Source organism: Abramis brama (genome assembly GCF_963993115.1).
Source record: "Abramis brama genome assembly, chromosome: 1".
Lineage (NCBI taxonomy): Eukaryota > Metazoa > Chordata > Actinopteri > Cypriniformes > Leuciscidae > Abramis > Abramis brama.
This window is the reverse complement of record NC_139963.1, coordinates 30,752,677-30,768,494: the sequence shown is the minus strand read 5'-3', so window position 1 is coordinate 30,768,494 and position 15,818 is coordinate 30,752,677. Positions and strand designations below refer to the sequence as shown.

At 42.9% G+C, this 15,818-nt stretch overlaps 1 protein-coding gene across 4 annotated transcripts in view; it reads left to right on the top strand.

The window, feature by feature from the left end:
* Window positions 1-15,818, top strand: part of LOC311093256 (uncharacterized protein) — a 73,532-nt gene continuing 57,714 nt past the window's right edge. Inside the window, exons 1-9 of one of the 4 annotated variants that reach the window (XM_084130507.1) lie at window positions 1-128; window positions 10,117-10,140; window positions 10,284-10,598; window positions 11,986-12,294; window positions 12,408-12,695; window positions 12,956-13,276; window positions 13,399-13,719; window positions 13,797-13,940; window positions 14,053-15,040. In XM_084130507.1, the coding sequence (XP_083986633.1) occupies window positions 95-128; window positions 10,117-10,140; window positions 10,284-10,598; window positions 11,986-12,294; window positions 12,408-12,695; window positions 12,956-13,276; window positions 13,399-13,719; window positions 13,797-13,940; window positions 14,053-14,366 (2,070 nt within the window). In that variant the 5' untranslated portion in view covers window positions 1-94 and the 3' untranslated portion in view covers window positions 14,367-15,040. Of the gene's footprint in view, window positions 129-10,116; window positions 10,141-10,283; window positions 10,599-11,985; window positions 12,295-12,398; window positions 12,696-12,955; window positions 13,277-13,398; window positions 13,720-13,796; window positions 13,941-14,052; window positions 15,041-15,818 lie in introns of those variants that run through there. The other 3 variants (XM_084130506.1, XM_084130505.1, XM_084130504.1) reach the window with 3 other exon arrangements.

Below are 15,818 nucleotides of genomic sequence, written 5' to 3'. Positions count from 1 at the left end.
CTAGTTTCAGTTCTCAAAACACCATCAGCTCTTCTCGTGAGCAGGAAGTACCCACTTATATTCATAGGCACTTTGAAACAACGCAAGGACTGCAATGCCAAGACCTTGTCTTCTCATTTTGATATTGGGTAAATACAATTTATAATTTATTACAGACTGAAATGATAATTATATAGGCTAGTAGGCTACTGTATGTCACAATGTAATATTTCATCCGTAATAAAACAGTCTACTGAAAGATTATGAACTTTAAAAGTCTAGCAATAGGTTACATCTTTTTATAGTTGTTCCATCATCTCTCTGAGCTTTTCACTCTCTGAAACTCGCGGCTAATACCAGAAAGTTACCTTAAACTGAAAACATTGATTATCATTATGTTTGCGTTGACATGATTGATTTTGAAAAGACATTCACCAACAAATTAACTGCTCTAAATAACTTTTAAATGCTTCATGAAAATTACCTGTTCAATAAACTAAAATAAAGGGGCACTAACAGAAATATGACATAATTTTTAATGTTTAAATACATGATAGGCCTAAATATTTTTTCCTGTTACATCCGTGCAACGTTTCAGCTGTAGATAAATTAGGCCATAAATGTTTGCTAGATTGTACCTTATTGTAAATATAATGAAATGTTTGTATTGTAAAAAAAAAAAAAAAAAAAAAAACATCTATCGCGTGTGAGTTGACTCACATTTCGTGCATCAGAACTTCCGTTAAGAGAACATAGTGAGCACTGAGCATCGATGCTCCCTGGTTTTCACAGTGCATTATAGGACTTTTCAGGGAGCAAATGTTTTAGTGCACTGGTAGGATTTTGCGATAGAGACAGCCCTGAAAATGGCCGACTCTCTGATAAGTGCCCTGGCCACGGAACTAGAGAGCTGACTGAGACACACACATTAACTGAACTTAGGGGCCGTTTACACAACACCATTAACAAATAAAAACTGAAAACGTTTTATGCATTTTGGCCGTTCATTTACACGTTGAACGTTGAGTTTTGGGGCCTGAAAATGCAAACTTTTGAAAACAGGTTTTAAAGTAGGCTACAAGTTTTTGAAAACAATAGGTTACCAAATTGAATCAGTGTAAATAAAAATGTGAATTTGTGAAAACGGTGACATCATGTGCATGTGTATTACATGTTCAGTTTATAGGCATGCACTCAATAGAAAAATCTAAAAATTCAGACTACAGGACTGTTTTTGCTGCTCAATTAGAGTTTATTAATGCTTTTCCAGCAAAGTGTAGATTTACTGCACCACTATGACCAGCGGAGACATAATTATTTACATACACCTAATTCTAACATTGCCAACTAATTCTAATTCTGACCTCGCCAACCACTGGCCTGGCATTCAGTGTTATTTTGCTTTGTTGTTGTTGTTTTTGGCCATTTTCGTGGATCCATGAATCGTTTTTGTCGTCGTTCAGTCGTTACCACGAACTGTCATCTGTATGCTAAACGTCAAAAACGGAAAGGAAAAACATTTCTATTTTTAAGTAGCCTACATCAATTGTTGTGTAAACCCTTAATGACGAAAAATCAGTTAATGCTGCTGAGAGGGTTTCTAATACAGCAGCTGAGTGAGTGACGGTAAATGAGACATCTCTCTCTCTCTCTTCTGACTGCTGTAATCAATCTCTATATTTTTCACTCTTCTGGAGAGTCGTGGGAATGTTATCGCAGATTTTTTTTCTTTTTCTTTTAGAGCAAATGCAAATTCAAAAATTACGCAGTAACAATTTGCTGTCGTCTCCCATTCACCGCTATAGAAGTTTACCCATCTGACGACTTCCGCTTCTGAGAACCCTGGAAATGTGAAATGGGTTCGAACAGCTCAAACCAATCCGCTTGTTAAGTCTGACATCACACATGACCTTTTCTGGTGTTACAATATATAGAGTGCCGTAGGATCATAGAATATAAAGATGCGTCATCAGAACAGCAGACTCGGAGCCTGCAGCTACAGTCCCGCACCCAGAGTCCCGCATTCTCAGACCCCTCGTTTTTCGAGACAGCGCGCGCGCCTCCTATCAAATTTAATTTTATTTAGCGAATCATACTCATTCGATTTCTTTTTTAATCAAACTACTTTATAGCTCATCGATACACCAACATATGAATAGTCCATTTAATATTTGTAAAGATAGTTAAATTTGAGCCGTTAATGTATGTTTTTTCGCCTTTTTTCCCCGAAAATATTTTGAAGTTATCCTTTAACCTTGGACTTTTTGTAGACAAGCATATGTTGTAAAAATTTGATTAAAATTAGTTGACATTAAAGTAGACCAATTAAATACATTAAGTGTGTTAATATCAAAGAATGTCATCATTAATTATTTAATCAGATTTAGGCTACCGTTTGACCTTTTTTTTTTAAACTATAAATTGAATTAGATTAGCCTAATTAATGTCGGAGTAATTATTTTACTTTAGGCCTATATAATTTATGTAGACTACTTAAATTAAAAGTATTAAAATTACTTTCATTCATCTGCATTCATCGGCATTCATCTTTTATTTTAGTGACGTCGAGGAATTTGACAGAGCGATTGCAAAAAGAATGAAAAAAGAAGGAACATTCGCCTACCAGAAAGTAATTATTTTACCTTATGCATTTACATTTTATTTTACATTTATTCATTTAGCAGACGCTTTTATCCAAAACGACTTATAAATGAGTTTTTTTTTAATGCAATTGAAGACGAAAAGTAAAGTCACTAACATAATTCTTTCTTCATTTTTGCTGTTCGTTTAGGTCAATCAAGTTTAGGTGATCGTTAAATAAAGTACAGAATTGTTTATTATTGGTGTTTTGTCTATTCTTATTTGAGTTTTGCTTCGCATTCAAAATATCAAAAAACAGGTTTTGTAATGTTAGCATGGTATAATGTTAATTAGACCATTATAGGTTGAACTGAAAGAAAATAGGAATTTGAATTAAAAAAAAAACATTGTAGCAATATAATATCACATAATATTTTTCAGAAGATAGTTCAATCTGTAATTGTATCCCTTCCATCAGTAATTTTCTTTAAATTAAACCCACGCTCAAAAAATAACTACTGGGTAATTTGTTAGTCAGAGAACACAATCGCGGCGGTTTCTTCATTAGGGCGATCGGGCGACGCACCACCAGCACCAAAGTGTGAAAGGGACTTTTTCAATCACAATCTCATTCAACCACAGAGTTACGCTAGCAGTCACTCACTGTTGTTCTGCCTCTGGATATAGTCCAATCAGCGCCAAGTCACGTTCTGTGGAGTACCGCCTCTTTTTGGGCGATTTCACTCTGGCTGAGAATCGGCCAGAGTGTTCCCATAGACTTACATTCAAAGATATTTTTTTTCGAACTGCAGGCATTGCAATGCATTCTCTATGGGTTCCGGGAGGGCTCGCACTGACGTGCTTTCGTCATCATACGTAAACTTCACTTGTGCAGCGATTGGTGGAAACAAATATACCTCTAATAGTATTTAGCCATAAGCTGAAGTGACATCCAATAATTTCCTCAGTGCATAACTTAATTCACGGACATATTCTCCATCTGTAAATGTTAGAAAGTCAATATTTCCAGTTTGCTGTCATGAGTGGGCGAGCTTTCTGCAAGCTAAACTTCCGTGAACGAGCGCCGCCGCGTGCATGCGCGCCGAACAGACGGAGCGCATTAGGAGCGCAATTATTCTGACTAAAATATACATTAGCACTAAATTATAAATATATTTAGCTAAAATATTTGTTGTTGAATATTTGTTGTTGTTGGTGAACATAAATGTGCTAGAGAATTTCAAACCTACATGTGTATTTTTATGATAGGCCTATTAGCTTTGTTTTTATTTTATTTTAAGTTTTGTAAATTTAACTACTTCTTTAAAAAGCATTATTTTGTTTTTAGATTGTAATGTTGCAATGTTAGAATGTAATGTGACCCCTTTTTTTGGATAGACTGCAGATAGACAGCAAGGTTACACTATGTTTGTTTTTATAACCTTCAATATGAACATTGTTTGTAGGACAATATTAATCAGGATATATATAAATTTTTTTATTAAATAGAGTTTTTTTTAATTCAAATAGAAAAATAATAATTAAATACTCAGATTATACCATACATCGCCATTTAGCCCAAAAATTCAGATTTATTTGGCAATTGGCTATTTCCCAACCCTACCAGCTGAAGTTTTAGCTAAACTTTAGGCTAATGATAGCTACATTATTATCACTGTTATATTGTTATTTAACAATTAGCCTACATTCAGTCCTGGATTAATAATTCAGTTTGTTGCGCCCCCCCAAATTTTTTTAGCACCAGCCGCCACTGGAACACAATGAGTTTTTTTGGCACATGCATTAAGCAGGGAACGCAAATATTTATTTGGATAACTTTAAATAAAACGAGACCGTAATATTGCATCCTATTGTTTTCAATGGCATTTGGATAAGGGTGTTATACGATCTTTCGGACAGCAGGAGGCGCTGTCTCAAAAAACGAGGGGTCTGAGAATGCGGGACTCTGGGTGCGGGACTGTAGCTGCAGGCTCCGAGTCTGCTTCATAATGTTGCCGTAAACACTCGAGGGAAGGTTGACTGTATCTGCAAACGTTATACACATGTATATATGTCTGCAATAGACTTCAGCAGATGATTTCCATAGGATTTAGTTTATCATTAATGTTAGATAAGATGAAGATGTTTGCTAACACGACATTAAAAAAGTTTAAAAACCTGTAATATTGAGTTAATACACATATACTGTAAACAAACCAATACATTCTCACCTGTGAAAGGTTATCCCATTTCTTCAGGAATTTAAATATCTGTGATTTTACAGCCAGAGGCTGCGCAATACTTGGAGAAAACACATTGGTTTTTACTGTGAGATGACTACAGCAAATGAAATTAAATCTTGACAGTTCCAAGATGGTGGATGCATCGACATAGCCTATCTGGAGTAGTCGAATATTGAATCTACGTATACATATCTATGGCAAGGATGATGTATTTTTGTAGACCAAATTTCGGAAATTGAGTTTTAGCACTTCCGGTTCCATCGTTCTGAAATCAATAGTTCCCTTTCGTGGTCACTCCAAGTTACGTCGGATGGCGACGAATGGGGTTTCACTTAGAAAGCCTATCATCTTCGAGTATATAAAACGAGCCAATGGCAATGAAATGCCATGGGTCTGCGGAATTTGCATAGCGTAACTCCGCCCCACCCTGTGGGTATATAAGGAAGTACGCTGGCAACATGCAGATATGTTTTTCGCTTCGGAGCCAAGTTCATTCACTTCACTCCACAGCCAATTCTGAGTTCATCTCTATTTCTCTTCGAGACGAGCCTCTCTCCAGGTTTTGGTGTGACAGCGAGTTCCAGCGAGTGCACATTCCCTGCTTATCTGTGCAGTGATTTGCCAGTGTTTGTGTGTTCATCTCCCTGGTCGCTTCAACACTTGCGGAGAAATCTCCTTTCACAAAAGAGCATTGCACACGGCACGTCTTTTTAAAGATGTCTCGCCCGTGCACTTCTGGTTGCGGTCGCATCATATCCGATTCTGATGGGCACAATCGCTGTCTTGCGTGTCTGGGCGTTGACCACGCTAAGGCAGCGTTTGTGGATGAGTCATGTTCCCATTGCGGGAACATGACCATCGCGCTGTTGCGTTCGAGACTCAATGACCTCATTCGAGGGAGAGTCCCTCATCTGCACCCCGATCTACGAGCTCCGCAGGAGCTGGTACTTCGGCTGGCGGCCAGGGTGAACTGAGGGTTACGGTGTGGAACAAAGCGCCGACTATTCCACGCTCCACACCCCCCTCTAGCACAGTGCAACCCGCGAGCGTTCCGAATGAGCCCGCGGTACTGTCTCTCGGCGTGCCGCGGGTCTCATTCGGCGCTCCAGATGAAGATGAGATGTCGATCGCGGCATCACAAGGTGGGCATGAGTCCTCGGGAAGTGAGGATTCGGCTGTGCTGCCGCCTTCGGGTGTGCCAGCATTGTCCATGTCTGATCCCGAGCTGATGGCCATGCTTTCCCGGGCAGCCGCGGCCATTGGCCTCGAGTGGTCTCCGCCACCCGGTCCAGTGCGCTCGCAGCTGGAAGATTGGTTTTTGGGTGCGGCCGCTGATCCCCGTCAGTGTCCAACCCCAATGCCTTTCTTCCCGGACGTGCATGAGGAGGTCACGAGGTCCTGGAAGGCACCCTTGTCTTCCCGTCATTGCTCCGCGGCCTCCTCCGCCTTTCCTCCTCTCGATCAGGCGGCTGCCAAAGGGTACACTGGGGTTCCCCAGGTTGAACACTCTGTTGCCATGCAATTATGTCCTCAGAGTGCTTCTTCCCGCGGCGACCCTAAGCACCCCTCCAAGGCCTGTAGGTTCTCCTCCACCCTTGTGGCGAAGGCCTATAGAGCTGTGGGGCAGGCAGCCCCCTCACTGCATGCCATGGCAACGCTGCAAGTCTACCAGGCCCAGTTGTTGCGTGACATGCACGAAGGGATGACTGACCCAGGGGTCTTTGATGAGCTGCGTGCCACCACCGACCTTGATCTCCGAGCGACGAAGGTGACCGCACGCTCCCTGGGTCAGGTGATGTCCACATGTGTGGTCCAGGAGTGACACCTGTGGCTTAACCTGGCTGATATGCGGGAGGCCGAGCGGACCCGGTTCCTCGACAAATGTGTGCGCAGCTTACGAGCGAGCGCGCGCAGTCTCTGCTGACTTGCCTTCGTCAGTTCGAGGGCAAGAGTGCGGTTCCACTGAATCTATTTCAGAGGCTCCTGGGGCATATGGCATCCGCAGCCGCAGTAACGTCGCTCGGATTGCTTCATATGAGACCGCTTCAGCTTTGGCTTCGCGATCAAGTCCCGAGGTGGGCATGGCAACACGGCACGTTCCCAGTGACTCCGACCTGCCGTCAGACCTTCACCCCGTGGACGAACCTCAGTTTTCTTCAGGCCGGAGTGCCCTTAGAACGAGTTTCCAGGCATGTTGTTGTATCGACAGATGCCTCCACCACGGGCTGGGGCGCCATGTGCAATGGACATGCTGCCGCGGGCTCCTGGACAGGACCCCAGCGCCTTTGGCATGTCAATTGCCTCGAGTTGCTGGCTGTACGTCTCGCCCTGCACCGCTTCCATGCGTTGCTCAGGGGCCAGCACGTATTAGTCCGATCAGACAATACCGCGACAGTAGCGTACATCAACCGACAAGGTGGTCTGCGCTCCCGCCGTATGTCGCAACTCGCCCGCCACCTCCTCACATGGAGTCAGAAGCATCTGAGGTCGCTTCGAGCCATTTATATCCCGGGAGACCTGAACCGTGCGGCCGACGAGCTGTCTCGGCTTCGGCCTCTCCCTGGAGAATGGAGACTCCATCCCCAGTCGGTTCAGCTGATTTGGGATCAGTTCGGGGACGCACAGGTAGATCTGTTTGCCTCCCACGACTCGTCCCACTGCGACCTGTTTTATTCCCTGACCGAGGGCACGCTTGGCACGGATGCACTGGCGCACAGCTGGCCGCAGAGCCTCCGCAAGTATGCGTTTCCCCCAGTGAGCCTTCTTGCGCAGACCTTGCGCAAGATCAGGGAGGACGAGGAGCAGGTCATTTTGGTTGCCCCGTATTGGCACAACCGCACCTGGTTCCCAGAACTAGAACTCCTTGCGACAGCACCTCCCTGGCCAATCCCTCTGAGGAAGGACCTGCTTTCTCAGGGACGGGGCACCCTATGGCACCCTCGTCCCGATCTTTGGAACCTCCACGTGTGGCTCCTGGACGGGACGAGGCAGGTTTGAGTACCCTACCACCAGCGGTGGTGGCTACCATCACTTCCGCTAGAGCATCGTCCACAAGACATGCCTACGCGTTGAAGTGGAACCTCTTCGTCAACTGGTGTTCTTCTAAACATCAAGAACCCACGAAATGCCCGATCAGTGTCGTGCTTTCCTTCCTGCAAGAAGGGTTGGAGCGAAGGCTGTCTCCCTCCACCCTGAAAGTGTATGTTGCCGCCATTGCCGCACATCATGACGCAGTTGAAGGTAAGTCCGTTGGAAAGCACGACCTGATCATCAGGTTCCTGAGAGGAGCGAGGAGACTGAATCCTCCTCGCCCTCCTCTCGTACCCTCTTGGGACCTGTCAGTGGTTTTAACTGCCCTGCAGAGTGCTCCCTTTGAGCCTCTGCAATCAGTGGAGCTTAAGTTCCTGTCAATGAAGACAGCGCTCCTGGTTGCATTGGCCTCCATCAAGAGGGTAGGGGACCTGCAGGCATTTTTGGTTGACAAAGCATGCCTGGAGTTTGGGCCGGCTAACTCTCACGTGATCCTGAGACCCCGGCCTGGATATGTGCCCAAGGTTCCCACCACACCCTTTCGAGACCAGGTGGTGAACCTGCAAGCGCTGCCCTTGGAGGAGGCAGACCCAGCCTTGGCACTGCTCTGTCCAGTACGCGCCCTCCGTGCTTACGTAGACAGAACGCAGTGTTTCAGGACCTCAGACCAGCTCTTTGTCTGTTATGGTGGGAAGCTGAAGGGAAAGGCTCTCTCCAAGCAAAGGTTGTCTCACTGGATAGTGGACGCCATTGCTTTGGCATACCAGCAGCAAGGTCGACCATGCCCCCTTGGTGTGACGGCCCACTCCACTCGGAGTGTGGCATCCTCTTGGGCTCTAGCGCATGGCGCCTCGCTAACAGACATTTGTAGAGCTGCAGGCTGGGCGACACCTAACACATTCGCGAGATTCTATAATCTCCGAGTGGAGCCAGTTTCTTCTCATGTACTCGCTTCAACTAGCCGGTACTAGATTCTGCTCAGGTGTCTTCGCTTGCTCGCCATTCCTCTCCACGGACGGGATACGTGCGATATTCTCCTCAGGCGAGCCTAATAAGCCCTGAGTCTCCTCCAGCACTGTCGACGTCAACGCCAGAGTTATGCCACCGGCAGCTTTCGCACTTGGCTAGGTGCCTCCATGTGCATGGTTCCCCCTCTGGGCGACCCCCACATGTGTATCTCCACTGTAAGCCTCTCTGAGCATGTGTCTTTCCCTCAGCAAGCCACCTTGCCACCCCTGGAGTTGAAATATTCCACCTGCGGCTGGACACCCCATTGATACTCCATATGCAGCCCCTCGGGGTCATATGTGTATTCCAAGTCCCCCCCTTCGGGTTGGGCATGATTGCATATTTCCACTGAGATATGCTTCCCAGTGTACCTTGGTATTCCTGTGTTAAGTAGAACTGCTTCGTCCGTGCTAGTCTCACGACAGGGAGCTCAGACTTACGCAGGGCACTGGAAGACAGCCGAGGTGGCGTGATTAGACTGGGGACCCCATTCGTCGTCATCCGACGTAACTCGGAGTGACCACGAAAGGGAACGTCTCGGTTACGTATGTAACCCTCGTTCCCTGAGTAGGGAACGGAGACGTTACGTCTCCCTGACCCACTTACGCTGTACCGCTGGAACGCCTGAGTTCAGTCTCGGCTTCTCAGCGAAGACATATCTGCATGTTGCCAGCGTTCTTCCTTATATACCCACAGGGTGGGCGGAGTTACGCTATGCAAATTCCGCAGACCCATGGCATTTCATTGCCATTGGCTCGTTTATATACTCGAAGATGATAGGCTTTCTAAGCGAAACCCCATTCGTCGTCATCCGACGTAACGTCTCCGTTCCCTACTCAGGGAACGAGGGTTACATACGTAACCGAGACGATTTTTTGAATATGCCTGAAATAAGGCCTGTGGTTAAAACAATCACAAAATATTTTCACGTTGTACTGTATGACATAAATACATCAGTAATACCCTCTTGTGATTTTTTTCTTTTCTTGGAAAAATCAGTTGCTAACAAGTGGCTAAATGGGACTACATAGGTTGTTTGGGACACTAAGCGTCATCAGACAAGCAGAAAAACTTCATGTCATTAGTTTACTTTCACAGTCTTGTTGTGTTTATAATCATGCTCTTGTAAACTATTTGAATTTGAAATTTCGAAGTCTTTCAAAGACTGAAATTATTGATGGTGTGTGTAAACTTAGTGATGGTGACAGTAAAGTAAATTATAATATCTGATTGTAAGTACAGTGTTTTTAAATATCACTGTTCTTCATCTCAACAGCCAGTGCTCTAACTTCTAGAACTGGTAAGTAACAAGCTGTTAGTCACTCTTTTAAAACTCAGATCTTATTTTAGTTACATTGGATGACTGACGGTTTTTGCTAGTTTGCAAATTTAGCATGTTGAAAGATGTGAATTGATTCATAATATAGTTGTTTTATTTTTTAGGTGGACTTAGTATCAGGCTTGTGAATGGTAATAATGACTGCTCTGGGAGAGTTGAGATCCTTCATGATGGCCGGTGGGGAACAGTGTGCGATGATTCCTGGGACATTAAAGATGCTGCTGTGGTGTGCAGACAGTTGGGATGTGGAGGAGCTGTTAGTGCACACGCCCAGGCTTCTTTTGGCCAGGGAAGTGATCAGATCTGGTTGGATGAGGTGAAATGTTCAGGAAGTGAATCATCCCTCACACAGTGCTCACACAGTCCTATTGGAAAACATGACTGCGGTCATCACGAAGATGCAGGTGTCGTCTGCTTAGGTAAATGTATATATGGTTTCCCCAGATCTAAAATGGCATTGTATATTTGCTGTTTTGCTTGTGATGAAAAAAGCACCAAAGAGATTAAAAACAACATAAGCTTATAGTGTTTGGCCCCAAATAATAATTGTATAAAAAAATGAGAGAAAGCAAAGAGGCTATGCACGTTTGGTGCTTGGCTCAAAACAATGTCAAACGCATACAGTATAGGGATTTCCCAGTCACGTGACCCCTAGCCGCGTGTCAGCCATTTTGACGGAATACTTCAGCGCACCTACATGCATGAGAATGCGGATTATCACATGTTTTATGGCTGCGAATTGATTAAAATAATGAATAATGGTCACTGTATTAATTATCTTGAGCCTGCTGAAATGTTCCTATAAATATATTTTCTTTCCAACTGTGCAATCTGAATAAAAAATAGGCTAAATATATCCACTAAGCTGCAGCAGTCCTATGCTCGTCTTCCCATTAACAGTTTTTTTTCTCTTTCTGACATTTCATACCTGTTGGGTTTACATTTTTTAATTAAATTGACTATAAAAAAAAATTGCTTGTGTGTGCTGGTGTTTATTCCAGTCTTTTAAAATAGTTGAATGAATGAATGCTCGCGAGGTGCCTGTAACGATTAAATAGGCTAACGTTAGGCTAATAGGCTAACGTTAGGCTATTTAATGTACACAGGGTAGAGGAGAACGACAGTCAACTTTGAATATTATAGCATTTTGGCCATAAACATGTAAATAGTGAAAAGATTGACATTGAAAAATGACACAGAATGATTAAAATTTAATATTTAAATATTTAATCCAAATAAATAAATGTTCGTGGTTCGCACTGATGTTATTCATTTGTTCTCACACACTTCAGCGTCGCCGTCAGACGAACACTGACCACTATCTAGCGCAGCGGCCGTCAGCTAGGCAACTCTTCACGTCATGTCATCACAAAAAGAAATATACAAGAGTAAGATAAAGGAATTAGGAATCATAGATCCTTATGAAGCACCACAAGTTCTTTTTACAGGCATTAAATGTGTAGAAAAACTTCCTGACATTGAGTTCGGTGACATTTACAGCTACCATTCACTTCCCATCACGCTACACCGGAGCTTCATTAAAGCATACAAAAGCTTAGCAGGTTATCGGTATCACGAGTCCGGATGGGTCTGCAACTCGTATCTCATCGCATCCAACTGCACAGCATCGCTCAGGCATGATAGAAAAATAGGTGAATATTTCGCGACGAGCTGTATTATCACCAGCGGTTTAGCATTTTCTATACCGTCAAAATGGCTGCTCCAAATGGCGTGACGTCACGCGGGACGTCCCTATACAAATACTTACAACATAGTTTTTAATCACATTGTTCTTACATTTTTAAGACATAAAATTGGTCAGTGGGTCTGATTCATGCTGTGGAAGAGTAGAGATCAAGAATAATGGCCGGTGGGGAACCGTGTGTGATGATGACTGGGACATGAATGATGCTGCTGTGGTGTGCAGACAGTTACAGTGTGGCTCAGCCATCAGCGCACCTCAAATTGCCGCCTTTGGTCAAGGCCAAGGATCGATCTGGCTGGATAATGTTGGATGTTCGGGAGGTGAAGGAAACCTCATACAATGTTCACACAGAGGACTAGGAGTTAACGACTGTAATCATGGTGAAGATGCTGGTGTTGTTTGTTCAGGAGGTAAGTCAAATCTTTTGCATCTTAACTTATTTTTATGTGATAAATGAGCAATAGAAATCACATTAAGCTTCATGTATTTCATCACATCTTAACAAGTTGTTAAGCTTTTGCAGGTGACCTGGAGAAGCCCACTCTTTCCCTGATCTCCACACATGCAGTTGTTTCTCCTGGAGAAAACATTCAGTTCAGATGCACAACACCTAAATCAAGATGCAATGCTAATGCTGAATTCCGCCTCTTCATAAATGGATCATCTGTGTCCTCCGAGAAACATGTATCTAGTGCGACTTTCAAACTTGTTAATGTAAGCGTCTCACATCAGGGTATCTACAGCTGTAATTACTCCTACCAAAACACCACTATAAAGTCGCCTTGGAGTAACACTGTTCAAATCACTGTAGGTGAGTGTTTAATCTTGTCTCATTGCCTACATTACTGTTTATAAATGCATTAGCTGCATGAAAGTGAATTAATTCTGTATTGATGTCTTTTTTTCTTTCTTTTTTTACTTTATTCTGCCGATTTGTAAAATGTGTGTGAATTACATTTTGATCCCAACAAGATTGAATTCAATTTGCTGAAGCCATTTTTTATTTAAATCCATTTGAATTTAATGCTTGAGGCTCTGTAACCATATAACTGTATTCTTTTTGTTTTCTAGTGCACTTGCAGCAGCCCAGCTTGCCCCGCATTGCTCCTGATGGGCGGTTTGACGTGGGGCCTCAGGGGCCAGTGATCACCTGGGGCCACAGTTTCACTATCATCTGTTCCACTGAATCTCTGTATCCTGGAGGCTCCTTCTACCTGTTTAGGGAATCATATATGACCAGGAGTCAGTCAGCTGTCAGTCTCTCTGCCTCCTTCTCCTTTCCTGAGGCAGATTATTCCCATGAAGGAAACTACAGCTGTGTTTATGAAGTCAGTGTGTCCTCACGCACCTTCCGTTCGTCTGCCTCTGAACTGCTGGTCATCACTATTAAAGGTATTAATGTGTAAGAACCTAAAAACAATCTGGACTGCTGGTACTGAAAGTTTAACTCAAAACTGTGTGTCTGTCTCAGCATCCCTCTGTAACCATATAAATATATTCTTTTTGTTTCCTAGTGCACTTGCAGCAGCCCAGCTTGCCCCGCATTGCTCCTGATGGGCGGTTTGACGTGGGGCCTCAGGGGCCAGTAATCACCTGGGGCCACAGTTTCACTATCATCTGTTCCACTGAATCTCAGCATCCTGGAGGCTCCTTCTACCTGTTTAGGGAATCAAATATCACCAGGAGTCAGTCAGCTGTCAATCTCTCTGCCTCCTTCTCCTTTCCTGAGGCAGATTATTCCCATGAAGGAAACTACAGCTGTGTTTATGAAGTCAGTTTGTCCTCACGCACCTTCCGTTCGTCTGCCTCTGAACTGCTGGTCATCACTATCAAAGGTATTAATGTGTAAGAGCCTAAAAACAGTCTGGACTGCTAGTACTGAAAGTTTAACTCTAAACCGTGTCTGTCTCAGCCTCCCTGCTTCCTGTCATTGGTGCTGCGGTGTCAGCTGTGCTGCTCTTACTGTGCTGTTCTGTCCTCGCAATCATCCTCCTGGTCAAGAGAAGACAAAAGCAAAGGAAAAAGGAAACTCTTTTTAAGTGCTCTTTTAAAAAAGGTAGCGTAGCATTTCATAAAAACTATTAGAAGTCTTTATTATTTCTATCGACACTGTCTTTATTAGCAATTCCTTTAATAATTATGTCCCTTCATCTCTGCAATGTCTCTAGGTCCAGCTAATATGTATGCAGGTGGATCCCATGACAACAAAAATGAAGATGATGATGAGGCTGATTATGAAAATGTACAACTTGATGAAAACATGGATCATGATGATTCTGATCAGGACTATATTAATATAGACTCTTATCATTCTGAAGAGGACCATGTCAATGTGGACACGGATGACTCTGAAGAAGACTATGTCAATGTGGACACAGATGACTCTGAAGAAGACTATGTCAACATAAATATAACAGAGAATAAAAGTGTGGTAGACAAATCTGATGATAACATTTATGAAAGCTGTTGTGATGAATATTAAGTAAACCAAAATACTATTATTAATGATGCTCCAAACAGATGATTTTAATAAAAAAAGAGCTTTAGAATGCGATGAACCGAGTGACAACAGATGACTACAATCTTGCAAAGCTTTTGTGCTAAATATGAGTGATGCTAATAGAGTGCATTTATTTTAGGCCTGCTGCACATGATCCAATTTAGATATTTTGTTTATTTTATCCATTTATGCAAGTGATATCAAAGTGATATCAAACTGTCTCTTGATCACATCTAGTAACAGGTGAAAGGGAGCTTAATGAATAAGGATTGTTTTGAAATTAAAATATTAGCAAAAACTTGCTTACCCTTTTAATTGTAAGCTTAAAACAAGTTTAACATTTACAATTAGAAGATGTAAGGAGTACTGTATTGTGGGTATAGGCAAACAATTTTATGGCATATATGAGTCAAATATTGGAAAATTAAACTCAACAGGGTTTCGTTTAATACTACTAGTAGTAGGAATATTAAGTGCTCTTCAAGTCTTCAGTTTTCAACCTGTACTCCAAACCCCCCAGTGGGTCTAGGAGGTACTGCAGGACGAGTGTAAATAATGATTTAAAATGATTGTACAGGCTAAAATTTAAATGTTGAAATATAAAGCTCATGATATGGCTACTGTTAAAAAAAGTTAATAAAACTGCCTTTTTAAAATCTTGTTGTGTGTCGTGAAAGTAAGGCCTAGTTTAGGTTGTGAGCCTACTAGTCTAGATGGGATGTACCCAAAAAGTGAAAGTGAGGAGCATTTATGGGTACAAGTCGGGAACCGGCCTACTTTACATATTTCAAGGGTGCTGAATCCAAAAAAACTGGTACGCAAGCGAAATTGTGAGTTTTTGACCTTCTAATTTGCATATCAAAATGGCCGCCAAATTGCCTATCTTGCTCAGTCGTTGGACCATTTTCCCCTAGTTTTTTTGTAAGTAGGCAATCAAGATGAGGAAATTAAGTTTCTAGATCGATATTCAAGGGTCAGAGCAAAGATATAATGGAGGCTCACTGCCTTTTTTATATATATATATATGCAAAATACCAACTTTTAAGGTGAAATTAAGCATTATTTGTGTCATTTTTTAAGGCCGACATACATATTCAATCAATATCACTCTTAAATGTTCCCAGTGTATAAATGATATGTGATGTATTCCATATTACATAATAACTAAGAAAAACACCATTGCAAGTTGTCTGAGATTTCATTTTTTTATGCAAATTAAGCATTTGTTCTCTAAATTCTAAGATGGGAAAAACCCAGGTGAATAGCGAAAAAAATACCATGAAACTTCCTCCGGGACATCGTGCGTAAAACGGCCAGCCATCGCTGTCTGCGAGCCGCCGTATTCAAGCACCGAGAGCGCGCGCACTGCGCCCGCGCCTCCGAATCAGGTTCTCGAGCCCGTGGAATGCGGCAATCGGAGCCCGGAGGCCATTC